This window comes from Drosophila mojavensis, unplaced genomic scaffold (assembly GCF_018153725.1).
Source record: "Drosophila mojavensis isolate 15081-1352.22 unplaced genomic scaffold, ASM1815372v1 contig_36, whole genome shotgun sequence".
Lineage (NCBI taxonomy): Eukaryota > Metazoa > Arthropoda > Insecta > Diptera > Drosophilidae > Drosophila > Drosophila mojavensis.
In genome coordinates this window covers 22,813,954-22,835,713 of record NW_025318858.1, presented here as the reverse complement: position 1 = coordinate 22,835,713, position 21,760 = coordinate 22,813,954, and the positions used below count along the sequence as shown (strand labels likewise).

General features: G+C 37.9%; 1 protein-coding gene across 5 annotated transcripts; it reads left to right on the top strand.

The window, feature by feature from the left end:
• Positions 1 to 102: 102 nt before the first annotated feature.
• On the top strand, positions 103 to 21,266 carry LOC6577559 (rho guanine nucleotide exchange factor 7). 5 transcript variants are annotated; one of them, XM_044008917.1, is made up of 9 exons: positions 108 to 750; positions 8,736 to 9,130; positions 9,193 to 9,393; positions 9,461 to 9,881; positions 9,937 to 10,182; positions 13,978 to 14,452; positions 14,660 to 14,911; positions 16,679 to 17,563; positions 20,468 to 21,266. In XM_044008917.1, the coding sequence occupies exons 2-9, from the start codon at positions 8,793 to 8,795 to the stop codon at positions 20,659 to 20,661; spliced, it is 3,012 nt and encodes a 1,003-aa protein (XP_043864852.1). In that variant the 5' UTR covers positions 108 to 750; positions 8,736 to 8,792; the 3' UTR covers positions 20,662 to 21,266. The 5 variants fall into 5 exon arrangements, with proteins under 5 accessions (XP_043864850.1, XP_043864849.1, XP_043864852.1 ...); XM_044008915.1 differs by lacking the exons at positions 16,679 to 17,563; positions 20,468 to 21,266 and adding an exon at positions 10,403 to 12,743 and having other exon boundaries at positions 103 to 744; positions 14,660 to 14,752; XM_044008914.1 differs by lacking the exons at positions 16,679 to 17,563; positions 20,468 to 21,266 and adding an exon at positions 10,403 to 12,743 and having other exon boundaries at positions 103 to 750; positions 14,660 to 14,752.
• Positions 21,267 to 21,760: the final 494 nt, after the last annotated feature.

The window sequence follows — 21,760 nt, the reverse complement described above, 5'->3', positions numbered from 1 at the left end:
AGCTAGTAGATATTGCAATTATTAAATTACTCATTTCACTTTAAATATTTTCTATCGATTAATTGCGCAAGTATTTCGATACGAAGTATCGTGCTCGGTATTTTCTTGTTTTGCACTTGCAGTCACACTGCTGTTTATTTATGTTTAGTCGCTGCTGTCGAAAATTATTGCATATTTTAGTTTAGTCAAGTAAAAAGTGTAATTTTAAAACAAATTCAGCTGCAACAAAAAACGAACTAATATCGGGTTAAGAATATCAGAGCGTTTATCTTGCGGCAGCAGCGGTAGTTACGCGACACTTGCAACACTTGTATGGCCGTGTGTGTTTTTCTAGTCTGCTGAGACCCAGAAATAGAAATTCTCTTGGCCAAACCAAAAAGGCATTTTGTGTATTATATATATATATACTATATATACATATGTATTTGTATGTATTTACATATGTGTATATTGAGTGAAAGCGCGTGTTTTAGTCATATTTATGCGCGTGCCTAGGCAAATGCGCTCCGGCGGCGACATCAGCAGCCGCGTTAGTTAAAAGTAAAAAAAAAAAAAAAATTGCCAAAAAGGTGGGAGGCAGCAAGCAGTAAAAAGGGAACGAGGGCTTCACCTCATTACTCATCCGTCTATTTTGTGCGTGCAAAAAACGACAAGCGAGACAGCAACAACAACAACAACGATTACATACAACGAACGACGACAAGCAGCAGAGGCGCAACAAATGTTTGTTAAAACGTAACAAAGGTAAAGGTAAGCATAACAACAAGTATAAGTTTAGTTTTTATAAATAAATCAGCGAATGAACAACAGACCTGCATAGATCTAGGCGTGCATGGAAGCTGACTCATAAAGGTGGCAATGCTCTACTCTAGTGCATAGGCAAAGTTCAGTGGCATCACCCATTCCATGCATTTGGATGCGTCACACAAGCACAAACACAAGCATCGACGCGCGCCTGCAATTGAAGCTCATCTCTATGAGAAAACCCAGCTGCACTTGATTACATGCTAGGCGTAGTGAAATTTCACAGTAGAAGTCAGGCGGCATTTTGAAGGACGTGATGAACAATGCGAATGTCGTAATAAGAATAAAAATGTATAAAAAATGCAGGTTTTTTTTTTTCAATTTAGAAGTAGGTGCTAAATTGCAGTAAATTCTATTTGTATATTCATTTATTTAGCTAGCTTTGAAATTCTTTCTGGGTGTTTGGCGTATTTCTTGCACGCTCGCTTGCAATTGAAGCACAGCTTTAGAAAGAAACCCAGCTGCACTAGATGGCGTGACAAACATAGTGAAATTTCACACAATAAGTCATGTACATTGAAAACCTTGATGAGGGTTGAGTCTTACAATAAAAATTTGTCAGCTAAGGTATTAAGTGGATGTAGGGCTGTAGCTATATACAATATACATATAGGATTTACACTTGCAGTAAATTCCAATCATATTACTTCAAGCTTACTCAACAAGGCGTTTCCCTCTGGGTATTTGCAGCTTGGCGCTGCATTGTCTGCACTGTTCGACTGCAGCTCAGTTTAGAATAAGAAGTAGCCGCAGCAAAAAGCATTTTCAACACATTTTCCGCCTCACTTTCCTTCTAGCAAATGTTATTTATTGCCAAGCTGAAGTTGGTTGCACTCCGCAAGAGGTTGAAGTGCCCACCACTTAGGCTGTACATAATCCATAGGGTCAATAGCAGCCAGACAGACATAAAGCAGGCAACCAGGCTGGCAGGCTTTCTTCGAGTACGAGATGTCTTGTTTGTTTGTGCTGGGCGGATGACACCACAAAGAAGTCCTTTAGGACTCCACTGCAGTGGCCACAAAGCATACGATACGGCACGTTGCCAGCCCACACTCTAGCCCTAATGCCAAGCCCAAACCTAAACCCAATTCCAATTCCAATTCCCTAGCGAACAAATTTGAACTGTTGCCAAAAGCAGAAAATGTGCACGTTCACTAAAAAAGAAGACGAACAATTTCGCCAGTTTTTGTATATTATTCACCTTGGGACCAAGGATTTGGGCAATGAGGCAAGAGTCGGGCGGCCAACAAAATATATGAGATATGTCAGCTTCCTGTATTTTCTAGTGCTTCGACAAGCTTAAAGAGTTTGCTTTAAATTATGCAAAGCCAAAGGCAAAGGCAATCAACATGAATTGAAAATATATCTATAAAATATATAAAATAGATTAAAACTTTTTCTTAATTTATAAAAATGTTCAATGCACGCGCTATGCCGGCTTATTTTAAAAATAGTAATGCATTTCTCTTATTATTTTATTTCTGCCTGACTTGTCGCTCAGTATTTGATTGTTGACTTTTTTTAAAATGCTTAAATGTTATTCTTTTTTAAAGAAAAATTAATATATTTTAAATACATAGCAAAATGGAAATATATTATATTTAATATATATATTATGTTTATTATATTTGACGTTAAAACTGAATCATATATATTTTAAATGATTTCGTTTCAATATGAGTCATTGACTCCCTTTATACATATACATATATATTCTTTTCTTGTCCCAGTTTTTGAGTTGTTTCCATTGCCTAGAATTGTTTCATAAATGTTGTGCATTGTCCGCGGCATTCCGATTCAGTTTTCGCATGTTATTTTTGGACATTAATGAAAGCGATTCATGAATATTTCCCTCCTAACAAAACACAAAAATAAAATATTTGGCATTTCTGTACTCTAAATCTGTTGAAGTAATTGAGGCTATAATGTTTTTTCGGAAATAGATGTAACCGTTAGTCGGATGCACCAGAAACAATTCTTGATCATATATATAATGTATATCTTGATATCAGCTCGTCATTCCTTAATGCCATAAAGATTCATTTGCTTTATAGTTTTCAATGAAAGATATATTCATTTCATCTAAGATTAGATAGCATTTATTTCTCATTTTACTAGGGCATTTAATATTCGACGAATTTTCATTTCTTCACTTTAGTTTTTGCTTTTCGCTGTTGACCTCATTTTTGGTCGAAACGATACAAAATATGCCACATTCAGTTAGCAATTCGATATTTTGTTTTGAACAAATTATGAACTGCACGCCTCACACCCACACCCACATACACAGTCACACTCACGCAGAGAGAAGAAAGAGCACTAGAGATGAGAACATTAAAATAAAGCACGAAAGAATATGAACTTCCTACCCACAACTTGAAACTCTCGACAAATGGGGGGCGTCTTGATTGGAAGTCTGACGTATGTATATAAATAGAGATGCAATCAAATTATATTATGCCCATATATTTCTCGATCACACACACTCTATCTATCTCTTCCGCACTAGCGCTCTCCCTCTCTCAATCGCAAGTAGTCCGAAATCTAAATCTCTGCAATCGACATTGTCGACTCGAGAACCAGACGTGACAAGATTTTACTGGCTGTCGAACTGCATTCGTTTGGTTTGTGTGTTTCCTTTGTGTTTTCCATTTGTGTTTTTCTTTCTGACTTTGTGATGTGTTTTCTTAGTTTTACTGTATACAAATCTTACATCGATAGTATAGTAGGTGCTTCAATTGCCAATTCTTTCACACCCGATCCAAAATTAGTTTTTGTTTTTGTTTACAATTTGTCGTGTTGTTGGGGCTTTCTCAGTTTTTCGCAGCTTTTTTGATCTGTTCTGTCGCCCGAGTGGAAATGAAAAGAAAAATAGAAAGAGTGCTTTGTGAATTTCCCTCATCAAATTGCGCACTTCCGGAAGTTGTTTTTCACAAATCATCCTCATCATCATCATCATCACCGTTTGCATCATTATAATGATTTGCTATACTATGAAATATGTATACCCTGCAATAATATTGTTTCGCGGCAGATAAACATCTCATACTGATTTAAAAAGCTAAATGTATCGCTTAGGCTAAAAAATTTGTTTATAATAATATTAAAGATAGCTGATAAGGACTGTGAAATACCCTTAGTTCGGCTTTACATAGATCTTTAGCTTTTATAAGTTTATCAAAATTATTATTAGCAAGTTAGTAAAGCGATAAATACATATATATATATATTTATATATTTGTTTTTTTTTTTTTTTTTGTCATGTCATGTTTGTGAACCCTTCAATCTCGCTCGCTATCGCTCCGAAGATAACACCGTTTAAGTTATATGTAAGGTATTTTTAAGCCACACCAGCCTCGATTTGATATACTTAAGTCTGTAGTATGCTAACTTATCAGTGGAAAGATATCAGAGCAATGATAGAGAGTATATGGAGTCTACTCTATCTATATTGATTATATTCGTTATACAGAGTGCATCTGTAAAGTCTTAAGTAGCCATCTTTAATCGATAAATGGTAATATCAGTTAGTGATCTATATAATCTATTCACTTAGTACTTAGTAGTCATATACTTTATAAATATTTGATGTAAGTCTTTGGTCGCATTTCAACATATCTGCACCAACCATACCACTACTTTTCTACTACCTTTCTCCAGGGTGTCTGCTAGTCTGTAATTGGTATTCTTCTCTTCTTGTTGCTGCACTTCTTGTCGCTTTGATTGCACTCAATGACGCCTCCTGCAACTTGTTGTTGTTGCTGGCTGTGGCTGTGGCTGCCACTGCGACTGCAACTGATGTTGCCATCTCAGTCGGCGCCATGTGCAAGTTTAATGAATTAATTAAAATTTTGTTTGGTATGCGGCGACGTCGACTGCGACGACGGCATCTCTTTGTGTGCGCATCGGGCATGACCTCTGCTTGCATCACTTTGACTGTCGCTGGCGGCCATCCACATTGATGAGCGCTGCAATATGCTCAACCTACGGAAATTTATATATTTATAATTCTTTTTTGTTTGCTGATTGTTTTCCCGGCCATGGACGTTATGCTATTTCAGGGTTAGTCTATGCTCTGATTTATTGTTGTTTTTATAGTCCGTGTGGGCTGAAGAGATCAATAGTGATGCAGGCAATGAAATGTATTCTCCATAAAACACTTGATGGCATACGAATTTTAAGTTGAATTATGATTTGGAATCCGTTGTTAAAATTTAAATAAACTTGCAATCATCTGTGGCTTAAATATTTTCTAAAATAATTGGCATAAACAGTATATATTCATTGTTTTATTCCAAAGAATTCCCATATTAAATATTAATTATTATTAATATCTTAATATAATATAATCTAAAACTGTATGTTCCATCAGTTATCTAATCAATGATGAATATTATACCATATCAACATTAGTTTATTGCTCTCCCATACGTTGGTCAGTGATCCCACTTTAGAATTCGAATCATGCACACAAACAATATACACAAAACTGATAGGAGCAGGTGAATTTCCGTTAAAAAAAAGTCCCATAAATATTTCCAATTATTTTCTTTTTTTATTTTTTTTATTTTGTTTTTTATTTTTTGTCGTCTTCATGTTCTAAAACGATTAACTAAAATTTTTCATAGATATGACGCATTTTCCCAGCCAACTGCCAACTGCTTTAGCCATCTTGTTTGTGATTTAACCAAAATGTTTTTTTTTTTTTTTTTTTTTTTTATGGATTTTTTCAAAACAAAAGATGAATAAATAAAAAAAACATGACAATATTTCTCAATGAAAAGGAAAATTGTCACATTGAACGCCCCGTTTAGCTATACCTCTTTTATCTTCTTCTTTGATTTGCATTCCCCAATACCTGATGCTCATTCGGATTTTTCAGTTTTTGATTGCCTCACGGTTTGTCATCTTTTCTGTGTTTTTCATGAGAATATGCGCTGTATCCGGCCAAAAAGACTATAGACTATATAGATATTGAGCTATATGCACTGGTGTATATCTTTTGAGAATGTTAAGTATTTAGCTGTGCGATCATTAAAAGCGCGAGAGAAGGCGAGATATTGTGAGAGAACAACACTCACACATTGTATATGCGACATTCAGTGTTGGTAAATTTTGAAAAAAGGCTAGAATAAAGAACGAGCTAAAACTAAAACTTAACAACAAAAATTTCTATGAAGAAAATACAAATGAGATGGGTCAATGAAAAAATATGTTATTATATTTATTTTATTAAACAATTTTTTTTATATTCATTTATCTAAGAAACAAAAAAGAAATTAACCGGCTATGTTTTTTTAGCCATTAAAAAACAAAAAATTAAATTAAAAAAGCTAGATTCAAGCTAGCAGCACTGTGGTCGGCACACGAGCAAAGCCGTGAAAAATTTCGGGTTGCCATTTTTACGGATTTTGTGGGCCGTGGCTGTCGCCAAATGCCGCCATCGCAGTTTTGTGGAAGCGATGAGCGCGTGCGGTGCAGTCAAAAGCGAGAAGCGGCGAAAGAATCGTGCAACAATTGATGGTTGAGCGGGCATATGGAAGAGCTACATACATCTATATTAATATATATATATGCCAAATACAAGTGCATAGAAATGTGCGTGTCTGTGTGTGTTTGTGTAAAAAATGACAAATCCAAAAAAATTCTCTAAAAAGACGACCTTGTCGATTAGATTATCGTCTCTCAGCAACAAGCATCAACAAATAGGCTAGAAATTCTCTTCAAGAAGTCTATGAAACACTTTTTATTAAAACCTGTAATGGAATAATTTTGTGTGTGTTTCTTTTGGCAAGTGTCTGGGCCACTATTTCTGTGCATATTTATCTATCTGTATATATATATATATATATATATGTACACATACTTATGAGTACAGCAGATATCGCCTGATTTCCATTGGCATATGGAACAAGTCGGCACATTAAGATTTATATATTTTCGTTACGCTGTTATTTTTGGATGCGAAAAACTTAATGATCAAAATACAGGAAAAAATACTGAAAGAAAAAACATGTTTTTCTTTCATATTTTTGCGGTTATTCATTGTGGCAATAATAAAATGAAAATTATTTGATTAATCTGGATAGATGTAGAGCATACGTGATTCGGTATTTGTAGGACATATAATAAAACTAGCACAAGAAAGCCAACATTTAATCGTAAATTTAACGAAGACTTAGTTTTGCTCAACCCACATATATTTTTTATAAACATTTAGTTTCATTTGTTTATTTTATTTTTTGGATTGTTTATGATGTATAGGTAACATTTAAAGAGAATGTCGAATATTCTGGTGGCAAACTTCAGAAATATATACAAAAACATATCATCCAGAAGTTTCTATACATATTGTGTTTTACAAGTTTGATATAAAGACATTTTAATATAAATTATATAAATAAATAAAACTTAATATCAATATGAAACCATATGGCTTTTGGGTAGATCGATGAGCCTTAACAAAAGTCTTATAGGTGAAATAAAAAAGTATTAGGTCGATTAATAAATGTTATCAAAAGATTTTTTAGTCAGATGAATTATTCTAGATTAACCCAGACTCATTAATAAAAATGCAGAAAAATATATATTTTTAGGCAGATCAATGCAACTCATTTGTTCTATTGATAGAGCCCCGTGTAACTTAACGTCAGATAAATCAATTTCATTTATGTATATACAACATTCCTACTGAGCTTCAAAAACATTCATTCATATTATTTAATGATCAAAATTGATTTCACATCCCATAATTATTCAGAACACAGAAAAAGGCACAAATTCGAAACAATTTAATTGAAACCCTGACATAAAATCTATAAAACATATAAATCTGTTGTTATTGCCGCGTATTAGCTTACAATCAAAATAAGCCATATGAGGAAATCATGTTTATCTTAAACATATTGTGTTTTTATAACTCAATACTTTTTCATGGCCATTAAAATTTTAGCATCTTGTGTACGATGCTCGAGTTAATTTCGAACATATCGTAAAAAGTGCGGTCGTAAATTTCTTTTCTCTTTGAGATACCCAAGACATGGTCGTATGATTTATGTACAGTTTTTAAACAAAACAATATTTCATTCAATTCTTTACAGCTGTTTTGTAATTCGACATTTTGTAATCATAATTTCCCGGCCTTGGCCATCGATCGTTCCCAACGTTTTCACGAGTTTTCCAGATTGCACAAAAATGTCAAGAAAGCATTTTTTTTCACACGAGATCTTTTAGCCTGTGAAGACAACAGATGTTATTTTCCGAAGCGCCTTTCGGCCATAATAATAATTTGTGAGCGCTAAAAACGAAATGGATTGAAGAACGCATTCGCGTGGGTGTCGTAAAGCAGCATATATTTTTATATATATTGTATATAGTATATACATAGTATAGATAATTGATAGATATATGTGACGACTCTTCAGAAAAATGTTCATTGAACAAATTCATGATGTGCACACACGCTGATTTTTCAAGTTCAACAAACATTGACAATGATCTTTTCGAGTATAAAATGTGTTTGGCTCTTATTGGGACTAAAAACAACGGATTTATCAATTTTCTTTGGAATGCTTTATATGACATTTGAAGAATCCTTTAAATGATACGCTGTTTACGAGGCTCATTCCAAAAGTATTGTGAATTTTAAGTTTGGTTTTGAATATTTAGAAAATTAGTTAACGCCAGACCCAGACTGCAGTGAATGAAACTCATCAATAATATTTTCTCATATTACTTTATCATCAATAATATTTTCTCATATTACTTTATCAGCCAATAATAATAAAAAGATAAAACATATATTTTTTTAAACAATTTAATTTTAAATTTAATTTGGAACAAAATTTAACTTTCAAGAAATATATCATAAGTGTTAACTATAACCATTCAAAATGTGAAGTTTTCAACAATTTCATCGTCTTCTATTTCAGCTGACGGAAATTTGAGAGCAGGATTTTGGAACGGATCTGGCTGGAGCTGCAAGCGAAATGGAGCAACCATTGATTGTGAGAGCCGAATATTCGTTTATGGGCAGCAACAACGATGAGCTGTGCTTCAAGAAGGGTGACCTAATCACGGTGACACAGCGCGAGGACGGCGGCTGGTGGGAGGGCACACTGAATGATAAGACTGGCTGGTTTCCCAGCAATTATGTGATCGAGTACAAGGCTCCGTTGCCGCTGGCTGAGACCATACGACCGCCCGAGGAAATACAAGAATACCGTTCCGTGGTGCTCAAGGATCTGCTCGATTCGGAACGAGCACATGTCGCAGAGCTGCAAGGATTGCTCGAGAATTTCCTCGAACCCATGCAGCAGACGCAAATGTAAGTCAATGCAACTGTTCACAACTGAAATCAAAACTGATTGCTTCCACTCTCCCCTACAGACTCAGTCAGGATGAGTATGCGCAGCTAATGTGCAACTTTGTGGAGGTGGTGAAGACGCACGAGGATCTGCTCACACAGATTGAGGAGTGCAACGAGCGCGTGGGCAAACTATTTCTAACCAGTGCGCCGCTTATGAAAAAAGTGCATCAAGCCTACTGTGCCGCACATCCCAAGGCCATAGTTATATTGGATAAGTATAAGTGAGTAGGGATTCTATACGATTTAAGGCTCAACTTAAGTTGATCTATCCAATTTATTTATTCACAGGGATGAGCTGGAGAAGTATATGGAGCGGCAGGGCGCTTCCTCGCCGGGTCTGCTAGTCCTAACTACGGGGCTGTCGAAGCCTTTTCGCCGCCTGGACAAGTATTCGGCTATGCTGCAGGAGCTGGAGCGTCACATGGAGAGCAGCCATCCGGACCGTGGCGATACACAGCGAAGCGTGGCTGTCTACAAGGACATTGCGGCCACCTGCTCGGCTACGCGCCGCCAGAAGGAGCTCGAGCTGCAGGTGTTGACGGGGCCGGTGCGCAACTGGCAGGGTCAGGAGCTGAGCACGCTGGGCGACATCATACACATGGGCAGCGTGGCTGTGGGTCCGGATCACCGCGATCGCTACTTTGTGCTATTTCCCCAAACGCTGCTCATACTGAGCGTTAGCCAGCGCATGAGCGCCTTTATCTATGAGGTGAGTCCTGGACCTGTACAGAATATGCATAAATTAATAATATTATTTCGTTTAGGGTAAATTGCCATTGACGGGCATCGTTGTGAACCGCCTGGAGGACACGGATGTCATTAAGAATGCCTTTGAGATAAGCAGTTCGCTCATCGATCGCATTGTGGCCGTCTGCCAGGGACCCAACGAGGCCAACAAGTGGGTCGAGCTGCTCAATGCCAACAATCCCAGTCTGCCCATGGGCATCAAGCGTCAGCTGAGCAACCTAAGCAACTCCTCGCTGGGCGGTCAGCAGCTGAATGCTTCGCACGTAAGTACAGAGTATTTTAGTTTTCTTTAAAGAGAACTTTTCATATGGGCCGGCAAATGTAAAATGAGTATAAATAAAGTAAAGAGTGTTAAACAAGAATTGTCAATCCGATTTGAAGAAGAAGAGCTTTTGCCACACCCATTTGAAAACGTTGCTTAACATAGTACATTTAGTAGCTTTCATTACTATTCCACATCTTTGTGCCTTGGCAACTGAGCAGCTCAATCAGCATCTGGATGCGCGCGGCTATTGCACACGTTTCTCGCTGTGCGCCTACTACAGTCAGCCGCTGCAGCAGTCAGCCCCACTGCGTCTCACCTTGCCGCCCAATAGTTACCCACCAACGGCGCCGTATGCCAATCTCAGTGCGCATTTCGCACGGCTCGTCAAGGCGGGACGCCTGCGCAGCGCGATTGTTAAGATGCTGCTGTATCCGCAGGCGAGGCAGAGCATCGATCTCAAGCGAATTGCCTTGCGCAAGAAGCGCTGTCATAAAGCCGCCAAGCTGCTCAAGGATATCAATGCGAATAGGCAGGAGTCAACAGTGTCTTCGCAGTCACAGTCGGAGCTGGAGCGTCAGAATGCCATTGAGCTGCCCACCGACTCGGAGAGCTATGACGATGAATATGATAATGAATGTTTGCGCAGCTGTGATTCGGATCCGTTTGAGTATGTGCGCTTCTATCAGCACAGGCCTCTGGAGTCCACATGCAATTCCACGGGCACATTTGTGAAGCACGGGCAGCGCCACACCTCATCCATAAATTTAATCAAAGTGGATTCCCTCGATACGGAGGAGCTGCAAGTGCAGCACGAGCTAAAGAAGGAGTCGCTTGTTATTGGTTCCAAGGCGTTGCGGGCGCTCTCTCGCAAATCGACTGAGCGCAACTCCAGTGTGCACACCTCAACGGCTACCATCAATTTGGGTGGCTCCAGCATAACCAACTGCGTGGAAGAAGAAGTGGAAGAGCTGGAGGTGCCGGTGGAGGTGGATCAGGCAGTCGAGCAGCTTTCGCAGCCCTCTACACTAAAGCAGCAGAGCTCCGATGCGAGCTCCTTGTATGGAGCTCGCCTGGGCGGCGCTTTTATGGCATGCGAAAATCTGGCCAGCATTCATGATGATCTCAGCCCAGAGAAGGCGAAGCCACTGCCCGCTGCCACACAGCTGTCCGCCTCGCCCACCGAGCGGCACAGCATGCCCAGTATTTTTGTGGGCAATCGATTCAATCGTTGCGCCGACACAGAGGTCTATGTGCCCACATGGCGGGAGCGCCAGCAGCAGCAGCAGAACCAAAGTGTGGATGCTCAGCTGCTCAACGAGGAGGACGAGTGCGTGCACTCCAGCACGATGGATTTGCCAGCTGCATGTCTAGCTGCCCCCGATCAGCTGCAGGCTGAGCTGTTGTATAACTACGACCAGGCGGTGGAGCAGCGGGCATCACATAAGAGCGACAGCCCCAGCACGGGTAATCCACGTAGTGAGCCGTCCGCTGTGCGCAGGAACTCAAGCAACGAGCTGTGCATAGAGGCTAATCGGCCGGAAAGCAAACGGGATTCCATTAGACGCTGCATCAGCTATCAATTCTTGCAGATGAACAATCGTTCGGCTGCGCCGCCTCCACCGCCACAGGCACCGCCGGGTGCTGCACGACGGGATCAGCAGCCGGCACAGCACAGCCAGTGCAAATGCCGATGCTGTGAGAGTTCGCAGTGTCCCAGTCCGCGTTCCAGTGATAGCGGCATGGCAGGCAGCTGCACGATAGCCTCACCGGATCCACCCAATGCAGAGTGCTGCGGCACGGATGTGCTCGACAATGTGGAGCCGGAGCAGCGCTTTGATGTGTGCGGAATGTTTCGTGAAAAGTTCTTGACGCCCGAGCAAACGCAGGACGAGGCGAAGGAGGAGTCGCAGCATGAGCCGAAGTCGACGGACTCTGAGCCGAAACTGGAATCACCTACCACGCCGACCACTCAATCCAGTGCCCAATTCCAAATCAATACAAAAAGTATTTTTCTGGCCTCCAGCTCCATGGATGAAGCCATGCCCACAGCCACATCAAATGGTCTCCAATTTAGCGACAGCTGCTCCGCGGATCAGCTCCACAGGGAGCCACGGCCCACCTTTCGATCCGGCATGTATGCGCACTGGTGGAAGAAGGAGCGACTGCCGCCGGAGGTGTTGCGCGGCATAGCGAGCGCCTATAACAAGCGTTTGCCCTCGGTGACGGCCAGCGACAGCAAGGATTCCAATTGCTCGACCAACTCCGTGTGCTCCAGCTGCTATTGCTCGCTGGGAGCGAGCGGATTCAGCGAGGGCGCCATTTACTGTGCGCTCTGTCACAATTGTGGCGAATATGCAGGCAGCAGCACTGGCACCACCAATACAACCACCACAACCGCCTCGATCTGCTCCAATTGTCCGGTGTGCAGCGAGGATATGGATCTCAATCCGTCTGGAACGCAGCGACGACGAGAAGCCTTCGCTGCGGCACAGCCGTCGTATTCGTTGTCGCTCGATTGTCCGATTTGTGCGGCACGCGTAGCTTTAGCAACCGAAGAAGGCAAGCCAAAACGAAGTGAGACGCCGGCCATGTCGCCTGGAATAGATGCATACATATAAATATACTATATATACATATGACTGTATCTACCACAATTCCAGGTGGCATGTGGCATGGCGCACGTTTGTTTCACGTGCACGTGTTCCGTTTGATTGTTTTGTAAATTCGTTTTGCTCACGTTTCCAATCACATCATCATCTTCTAATTCAAGCATTCAATTTGGCAAATGCAGCACACCCAAAACAAAACTATTTTCTGAATCACTTTTAGTTCATTTGAACGAAATTGCTTTCTTCTACTCAGTTGAAACATTCAGTCATCCAAACATGCATTTGACTAACCGCTTCATATCGTTAATGATTGATTGTTCGAACCTTTTTGATTGGAACTAATTTAGGGTTATTTGAAGAATTTATTGATCTGTTTACCTAGTTTCAAAAGGTGCTCCAAAATATGATTCGATGTGAAATGAAAATACTTTTTAAACTCAGCTGGTTCAATTATAAATTGAGGATTAATTTTTTATTTTTTTTTATACTCTTTTAAATTGGGTAATTGAACTAGATCAAGTGAACAATATTTAATTGCAGGTAGCACATATCAAGAGTTAATTTAAATATTATCTATTTTGCGGTACAACCAATTATGCTCATGGTCGGAACTAGTTCAAATGAACAAATCTGGAACTAGGTTTTTTCGAATCTCCAAATAATTGAGGACAGATTAGAACTAGAACTACAGAAAGGAGAAACTCTCTAATAATGTAATTCTTGATTTATTCGGCGTGCTCCAATGAACTTTTTCTTCAATACCTTATCGCATCCAATCATCCACATTGCAACGTTGCGCCCACTAACCCAAAACGCAAACACCAGAAAAAGTTCGAATTTGATTTGAAAAAAAAAGAAACGATTTACAAAACATTTATCTAACGCTCCAGCAACACAAAAAGAAAATATACATTTTGAAATTGATCAAATGAATTAAGAAACGAAACAAACTCATTCGATTTGATTTGCTTGCTGCGCTTTGCTCGCTAGCTGCCCAAAGGATTGCGGCCTGTTGTTGTTGTTATTGTTGTTGTTGATGTTTATAGCAATTGTTGCTGCTGCTGCTGCCGCTGTTGCTGTCAGTTGCCAAGTATTCCTTAATCAGAACTAACCCAGGTCCCATATATCACTTTAGGCTTAACTAAGAATTGTAATAAACTGTTTTCTTTCTGGCTTTATTTCAGATGTCTCCGCCATCGACGCACAGCCTGTTGCTGCCGCCCGGCAGTCGCAATCCGACGCCCAGCAGCATCAGCAACAACAGCTGCAACAACATCAATATCAACAACAACAACAACAGCAGCAGCGTCAACAGCAACAGCAACAGCCAGCAGCAGCTGGCGGGCTCGGCGGGAGCATCGGCAGCAGCCACAGCGATGTCACAACACAAACGGAGCCTCTCCTTCAATCATCATCTGAGCTACAACCAATACACGCACACTCAGCCTCCACAACATCATCTGCATCCACCACAACCACCAAGTCTACCAAGTCATCTGGGGCAGCTAAACCACAAATCAAATTTAGCCCCGACACCAAGCAGCAAGACAGCAGCGGCCACGGAATCAAACCAGGCGGCCATCCAAGCAGCGGCAGCGGCAGCAGCAGCAGCGGCAGTGGCAACGGCGGCGCCAAACGCAAAGAAAGGAAGCACAAAGGGTAAGTTTACAGTTGGTGCTACCCGACTGGCTAACTTTAAACCAAATCTAGCTATTAAACAATCTTAGCTTAAAATAAAATCTAGCTACTAAGAATCTAACACTGAAATTGTTTAGCTCTACGGCTCAACCCACACAGCTTTCACGCCAAAACTAGCCTTTTATTCGTCACCTATATAACTGATATATTACTCCTCTATTCTTCCAGCTAACTGGACCATCACCTGTTTGCGTCCGACGCCGCCCTTACGGCCAAGTTTGTTAAACACAATCAGCGGCTCCAATTCCGGCTCCGGCTCCGGTGCCGGTTCTGGTTCGGGCAGCTCCAACAACGCCTTGGCCAGCTATTGTAGCGGTCGCAAGAATCAGCCCACATTCGAGGAGGATGCCTTAGTGCTGCGCGTCTTTGAGGGCTATTGCGCCGCCTATCAGAACTGCGCCCGGAACACCATACACTCGGGTAAGTACCGCCGATCTCCTATGTGCTTTATCTAGATGAAAGCGTTTTCAATAAATATTTCTGTGTGTCTTATATTTTCGCACTTGTGCTCAAGTTTTTTTTCTTTTTAAGTTTTTTCCCCTCCAATCATTAAGAAAGTTTTGTAGCCAAATAAAATGCTTACCTTACATACACATACACATGAAAACACACACAGAAAACACGCACACACTTAATTGTACAAAGCTGCTAAAAAAAAAAAATACCAAAAACATACACAATTTGAAAATTTTTATTATTACATTTGTTGGTTTGGTTTCATTTTTAACGTTTCACAAAAAAAAAAAAAAAAATATATATATATATATATATATATAAAAAAATTAATAATGAAAAAATAATTTTTACCAAAATTGTATTAGTTTATAAGCAAAAAAATAATAATAATAATATAAAACCAAAAAATATAATTGTTTAACAAAAGAAAAAAACAAAAATTATAATTTTAGAGCTATCTAATTAAAACTGTCATAAATACCATGAATAATGCGTAATTGCTTAACTTATATTTTTATTTTAACAATTGGACCTTTAATATAAATATTTGATTTAGGCACCAAGCAATTAAACTGTAACACCTGAATACTTTAAATTATATTTTCGTTTGTTAACTTTTATGAGTTTTGTAATTGTTAAGAAATCTGGCAGTTAGTGCTCATTCAATTGGATTTAATGAAGTATTCAACAGATATATTAATATATATGTATATGTATATATGTATACATATGTGTATATATATGTATGTATACCTACATATATGTTATTGTGTTTTGGTCTCTTTTATACATATATATACAAACATAATAAAAAAAAAAAAGAGTATACCTAGCATATTTGTTTAAATTTACCAATTATTTATGTAAAACTTGGTTGAATTTATTTTCAATTATTATTGCTTATTTATAAAAGGAAAACAAACATATTCGTAATTATCATTATCATTATATTATTATTATAACTGAGGTTTACAAATTTCTGTATAAAATTCGCGCATTTTGTTGAAGTATTTTTGAACAATGATATTTTATAAAAAATTTCTGAGCAGCTGAAGTGAAATTGATCTTTGCTAAATATATTATACACAAGAAAAAAAAAAGATATTTTACAAATAAAAATTTTAAAAATATTCAAAAAACATAGGGACATATTCAGGATATATTCAGTGACATTTATTGCTTCAAAAGAAACGTACAAATTAAAGATTAAAATCATTCAGCCTATATAATTAACTTATATCATTGTTTCAAATAATCTTCAAATTGCGCTCTATAGAATTTTATCCAAATGTCATCTTGAGTTTCCACTGACCTTATTTCTCCTGTCCAGTTTTGTTGGGCTACCTCTGTTAAGCTTCATTTTGGTTATGGGTATTCCTCAATTCATTCGTTTGCATTTGTTTCAAAAGCCCCCCGCTTTTATCAACTGTTGTCCTGCTTATGTCTACCTCATGAAAGTTGGTCTTGGTTTAATGTTCATCCACGCACACACGCACACACACACTCTCTCCCCCTCTCTACACGCACAGCCCACCCAGGCTTCATTTAATGTATTGTTCGTCTTGTTTGGTGTTCATTTTATAAACTCTTTTTTTTTTTTGGCTTTTTGTTGTTCTTGTTGTCGTTGTTGGTTGTTGTTTCTCGTTTTTTCGTTCTTCAAATGTCTTCATTTTCTCTCTTTGTCTTTCACGCGCCTCTGCCCAACGAACTCTAAATACCTCAACTATATAGCCTTGCAGCCGTGGACGCCCTGTTTGCCCATACGCGGCGGCAAACTGAAAACGAGCAAAACCTTCTCGACCTCCAATCCGCAGCTGCCTTTCGTAGCAAATGCGCCGCACCTAACACCACAGCAACAGCAGCAACAACAACAGCATCAACAACAACACCACCAACAGCAACAGCAACAACAACAACAGCAACAGCATTTGCAACAAAACCGCCAACACTCGGCGGGCAGTCTGAACTCGTCGTTCATCTGGCGTGAGGCAAGTCCGAATAGTTTCAATCTGTACTCGAGTTCGGTGGGCTCCTCCCTAAATACACCTGGTCAACGGTACTCACTGTCGGGACCGGGTGCGGTAGCTGGTGGGCCCGGCATTAAGGATTATCAGCGTGCGCTGTCGGAAGAGCGTGCCACACGCAAATCCCTGAATCGGATGAAGAGCGGCTTCGGCTCGGGCTACGACAACGTTTGCACCTCTCCGCTGCTGCCGCGCAAGAACAAGCCGTCGCCCAAGCTGCTGGCCCAGCAGAGCTATCAACGTGGTTCCGGTCATACGACCATTGTGAAACCAAATCCGGATGGCACTGTGCATCCCGGTCTCTACGACCGACGCCTGAATCGCTCCTTCGAGACCTCCACGTCGCATCGCTATGCGGGCTTCGGGGGCGGATATTTGATGAACTGTGGCGGAGCATTGCGCACCAGCACGCTGCAACGCAGCACGCCCCAACTGGCAGCGGGTGGCGAGCGTTCGGATGAGAGTGACGGGGAGCGGGGAGAGCATGGCTGCACGGCGCTGCTGCGCAACGGAGGCGCCACCCAGGCGCGTGCCACGCAGATGGAACTTAATGCGGACGGAACGAAACGGCAATCGGGCAGCTGGTGTTGCGGTAATTTTGTGATGAAGCAGTGGCGCAAGATCAACCATCTCTGAGTAGTACTTCAATTGCGGTTGTGGCATGTCCTTCTCATCTCGACCACGCCCATTTAGCTTCACACGCACTCATTGCTGCCACCTACAACAGCTGCGCTGCGCTGCTGCTGCTACTGCTGCTGCTCGCTTTGCTTTGAATGCTCGCCCGCTCAGCAGTTGTATTTTATTATGGCTGCTCTATAATAATTCGATTACTTTTTATTTCAATTTGCTGTTGCTCAACAAACGAACAAACAAACAAACATTTTTTGAATTCTACTTAATAAATATAGTTAAGTGAGGCTGGCAGAGCTATCTGTGTCTCTAGTTTCGGTGTGCCTAGTTCATTAATATATATAGAATTCATTGAGCAGATCTGTAAACATTTTCATTTGAGAAGTATTTTTAAAATACTAGTAAATATATAGGAAGCATTTTTGAATTTTATTTGTGCAGTATTTCTAAAATACTGTCAATTAAAATTTTAAAAACACACATTAGAGATATCTATTAATTTTATTTTATAAAAAAATATATATCTTTTTTGTTTTCTTTTTTTCACATATTTTGTTCAGTGTAATTTTTCTTAGAAATTATACTGTAATATTTATTATTATATTTTTTTTTTTTGCAATCAATGCATTCATTCAATACTACAATGCAAGAAAAATATTAGATCACGCCTTTTTGTCAAGAATAAGCTTAATATTTTCAAGAAATATTTTTTAAACGGCATTTTTTTAATTTTCAAATTTTTGTCATACAAATATCTTTTTAAATATTTCAAGTATTGAATGCTTAAAAATGTTTCATAGATCTGCTTAAGCATAACTATGTGTAGTTGTCAGAGCTATATATATTTGTATTAATACATTTTTTAATCTTATACTAAAAGTAAGTTGAGTGATCTTAAATCTAGTTAGGTGCAATAGAAATAATTGATGAAAAAAACTAAAAACAAGACTCAGCCAAAAAAAGACTAGCTAAAATAATTTGTTTGGATGTTGTAGAGTAAAATGTTTTGTACTAGCGTGCCGTTGAGAACTTGCCCCACACACATTAGTTACTCGTACTTGAAGTGCAACTGCAGCTGGTTCCTGATCCTAGAAGAGAGTGGAAAATCAGCGATGCTTTACATTTTCCGTCCAAGGCTTTTACCCGCGTTTTTGTATGCCACACTATATACTAGACTATACATACTCTGTATTTATATATATATACATATATATATTTGTGACTTGATATACATGATTTGCCATAGCTTATGCTTACGTAGCTCTAAATGTTTAAAACTAGCAGCAAATGACAATTTCCTTTTTTTTTCTTTTCGGAGTATGGGAGGGGGAGCTGCCCAGTGAAAGTTCTTTGTTACCTGCATAGCAAAAAAAACCAGCAACAATTATAGGGTATTTTATACATATAATCAAACGAATGTGCAATGTGTAATCAAAAAATGAGTTGAAATGCTTTAAGTGTTAGTCCAAGTACTTGGCAATAACTAGAAACTAACAAAATAAACACAAATATATTACAAATAAATCAAAATACATACTTTGTTGTTGTGCATTATATTAAAAATAAAGAAGAAGAGAAAGGAAATATAAATCAACTTTAAGCTATAAGTGTTTTGTGAAACGTTGTCTAACCAAATATAATTACCAACTAACTATATTAATTATGATAAATTCGTTTATACGTTTATATTGTATTGAAATTTGAATTTACTTCTATTTCGAGTAAAAAAAAAAAACACATTTCAATGAAATTAAGAAATAAATAAAAATAAAACAGCAAAAAAGGAGTAAAATTTAAATAAAATCATTTATATTATCAAGAATTTCGTTGTATTTTGTATTTGTATTCGTGTCTGTGTGGTATTTGTTAATAAGCAAACACAAATATAGATATATATATATCCCTTAAAATTATTTAATTGTAGCTTTTAGTTAATTCCACTGTAGCTAATTCCCAAAATTCTTGAAAATTATTTGTTTAAATCTGTGTTGCACTTCAAGAGTCCCAAATTGCTGAGCTTAAAAATAAATAAATTTATGTATATGTGTAGCATATCCATGTTAGCAATAATAATTTAAAAAAAAATTTTTTTTTTTTTTTTTTTGTTAAGAGTAGACCGGTATTAAATTAAAATAAAACACAGTTTAAGCAGCTACACACATACACACACGAAAATAAATATACATATACGTAAATGCAGAACATATCATCAATATACAAAACATCGCACATACGAACCGTGTACACTATTAAGTTAGTTATTATTATCATACAAATTAGTGAACAATCGTGAAACAAATCATATACTCATTATATGTCATTTAGTCATAATATTTACATTTACATATCTCATATATTCATAATACACTTACATATATCATACACTCATTCTACACACTGAAAGCATATCATATTCAGTTTGATCATTTCATATACTCACAACATTCACATTTGCATATATCATATACTCATAATATTCACATTTACATATATACTATTCTCATTGTACTCACTTAAATTATATCATATACTCATAACGCGTATCTAATACATATTTTTCATTTCAGTCATATGATACACTTAAAATATTAATTTATTACATTTCAATTCATACATATAATATAATTAGATTATTCAAACATATATCGTACTCATATCACATGCTCACAACATTCATATTAAACATATATATATTCATTACACTTATTTGATACATATCCAATATTCATAGTATTCACTAGAATGCCACTCATTATATTGATTTTTGCCTAGTGATACACAACACTAACATAGTATTGCCTTTTCTTCCATTCTCTTTGTTTATTTATATTTAATTTTTGACAACTCCACAATTCGCGTGAAGCAGGCCTTGAGAATGAGGATATGACACCGACTCTGCGGCAACTGTGGACGGCCATACGCCAGATGCAGCAGGACATGTCCCAGATCAAGCTGCAGATCAATGAGGAGCGGGCGCTGCGTGCGGACTTGCAGCAGCTGTTGATGCAACATCTGGAGACGAGCAGTGTCAGCAGTGGAGCGAATACGCCCAAATGTTGACTATGTGAATGAGGCCCAGAAGGAGCAACAACATAATCGGATTCCCACTGAAACAAAACCCGCCGCTGCTTACAGCTTAAGCTAAGAAAACTATTAATTTTTTTTTTTCGCCAAGCTAGGCAGCTGCTGGTAAAATATGTACCAAAAAAATCTAAAAAACAAGGAGTAGATATATGCATAAAACATTAATTAATAATAAACAAAGTGCTAACATATTTATTTGTATTCATGAGTGACATTGTGGACAATACGCCAACTGCATGTAAAATTCTTGAGCAGCTGTTCTAGCTATACGTAATCCAGTTAAGAGAGAGATTTGCTTGTTTATCATTTAGGCAATGCATATATATTTAATTTAATTAATTTGTTCTTAGCTATATATATGTATAATTTTGTAATTGTTTAAGCTAATGTCTCTAAAACTGTGTCTATTTGAAAGTTTTTTATATGATTCTGTACAAGTATTGAAATTTCATGTAGAAAAAAAAAATGGAAAAACTCTAAAAATGTGCCAATGTTTTAGTATTTTAGGTCAACTAAAACAAAACGTAAAACAACGCTCAATGAAATGTTGTATTTATTATGTAGTAAATTTAATAAAAATATATACAAAAAAAAAACTATAATTAAAAATAAATTAAATTACTAAAGAATATCATATCTTTAATTATACTCATTCACGAAAGTGAATTAGTATATTGGTTTTGTTTTTTTATTGCATCTACTGCGTTGAAAAGCGATTTTCCATTTTTGTGTTGATTTTTTTGCATACTTTTAGGTACTAAGTATATTTCGATTGCGTTGGAAAATCAGGTGAGCTTATAAAAGGTTAATTTAATTTTGAATGGTTTTTATTTCCTCCTTGCAGTTTCCATTTTTGGCAATTGTTTTTATCAATTAAATATTTCATATTTATAGAATTGGATTTCTGTGGCTGACTCAAGAGTTATTTCTCCTATCTTTCAATGAGTCTATAAATTGCATTCATAATTTTCCAAGCGTCTTTTTGATGGCATCTTAAGAAATTGGTAAAGTAGTAGAAATTAGGCATACACATGTATAAAATGTTTTTAGTTGTTCTAGTTTCCTATTGCCAAAA

What these genes read in the sequence shown, in the direction of transcription:
- LOC6577559 (XM_044008915.1), top strand. Translation starts at nt 8,793, where the DNA reads ATGGAGCAACCATTGATTGTGAGAGCCGAATATTCGTTTATGGGCAGC. An exon ending in CCCATGCAGCAGACGCAAAT is followed by an intron (nt 9,131 to 9,192) that starts GTAAGTCAATGC and finishes TCTCCCCTACAG; the next exon opens with ACTCAGTCAGGATGAGTATG. An exon ending in AGCTTTAGCAACCGAAGAAG is followed by an intron (nt 12,744 to 13,977) that starts GCAAGCCAAAAC and finishes GCTTTATTTCAG; the next exon opens with ATGTCTCCGCCATCGACGCA.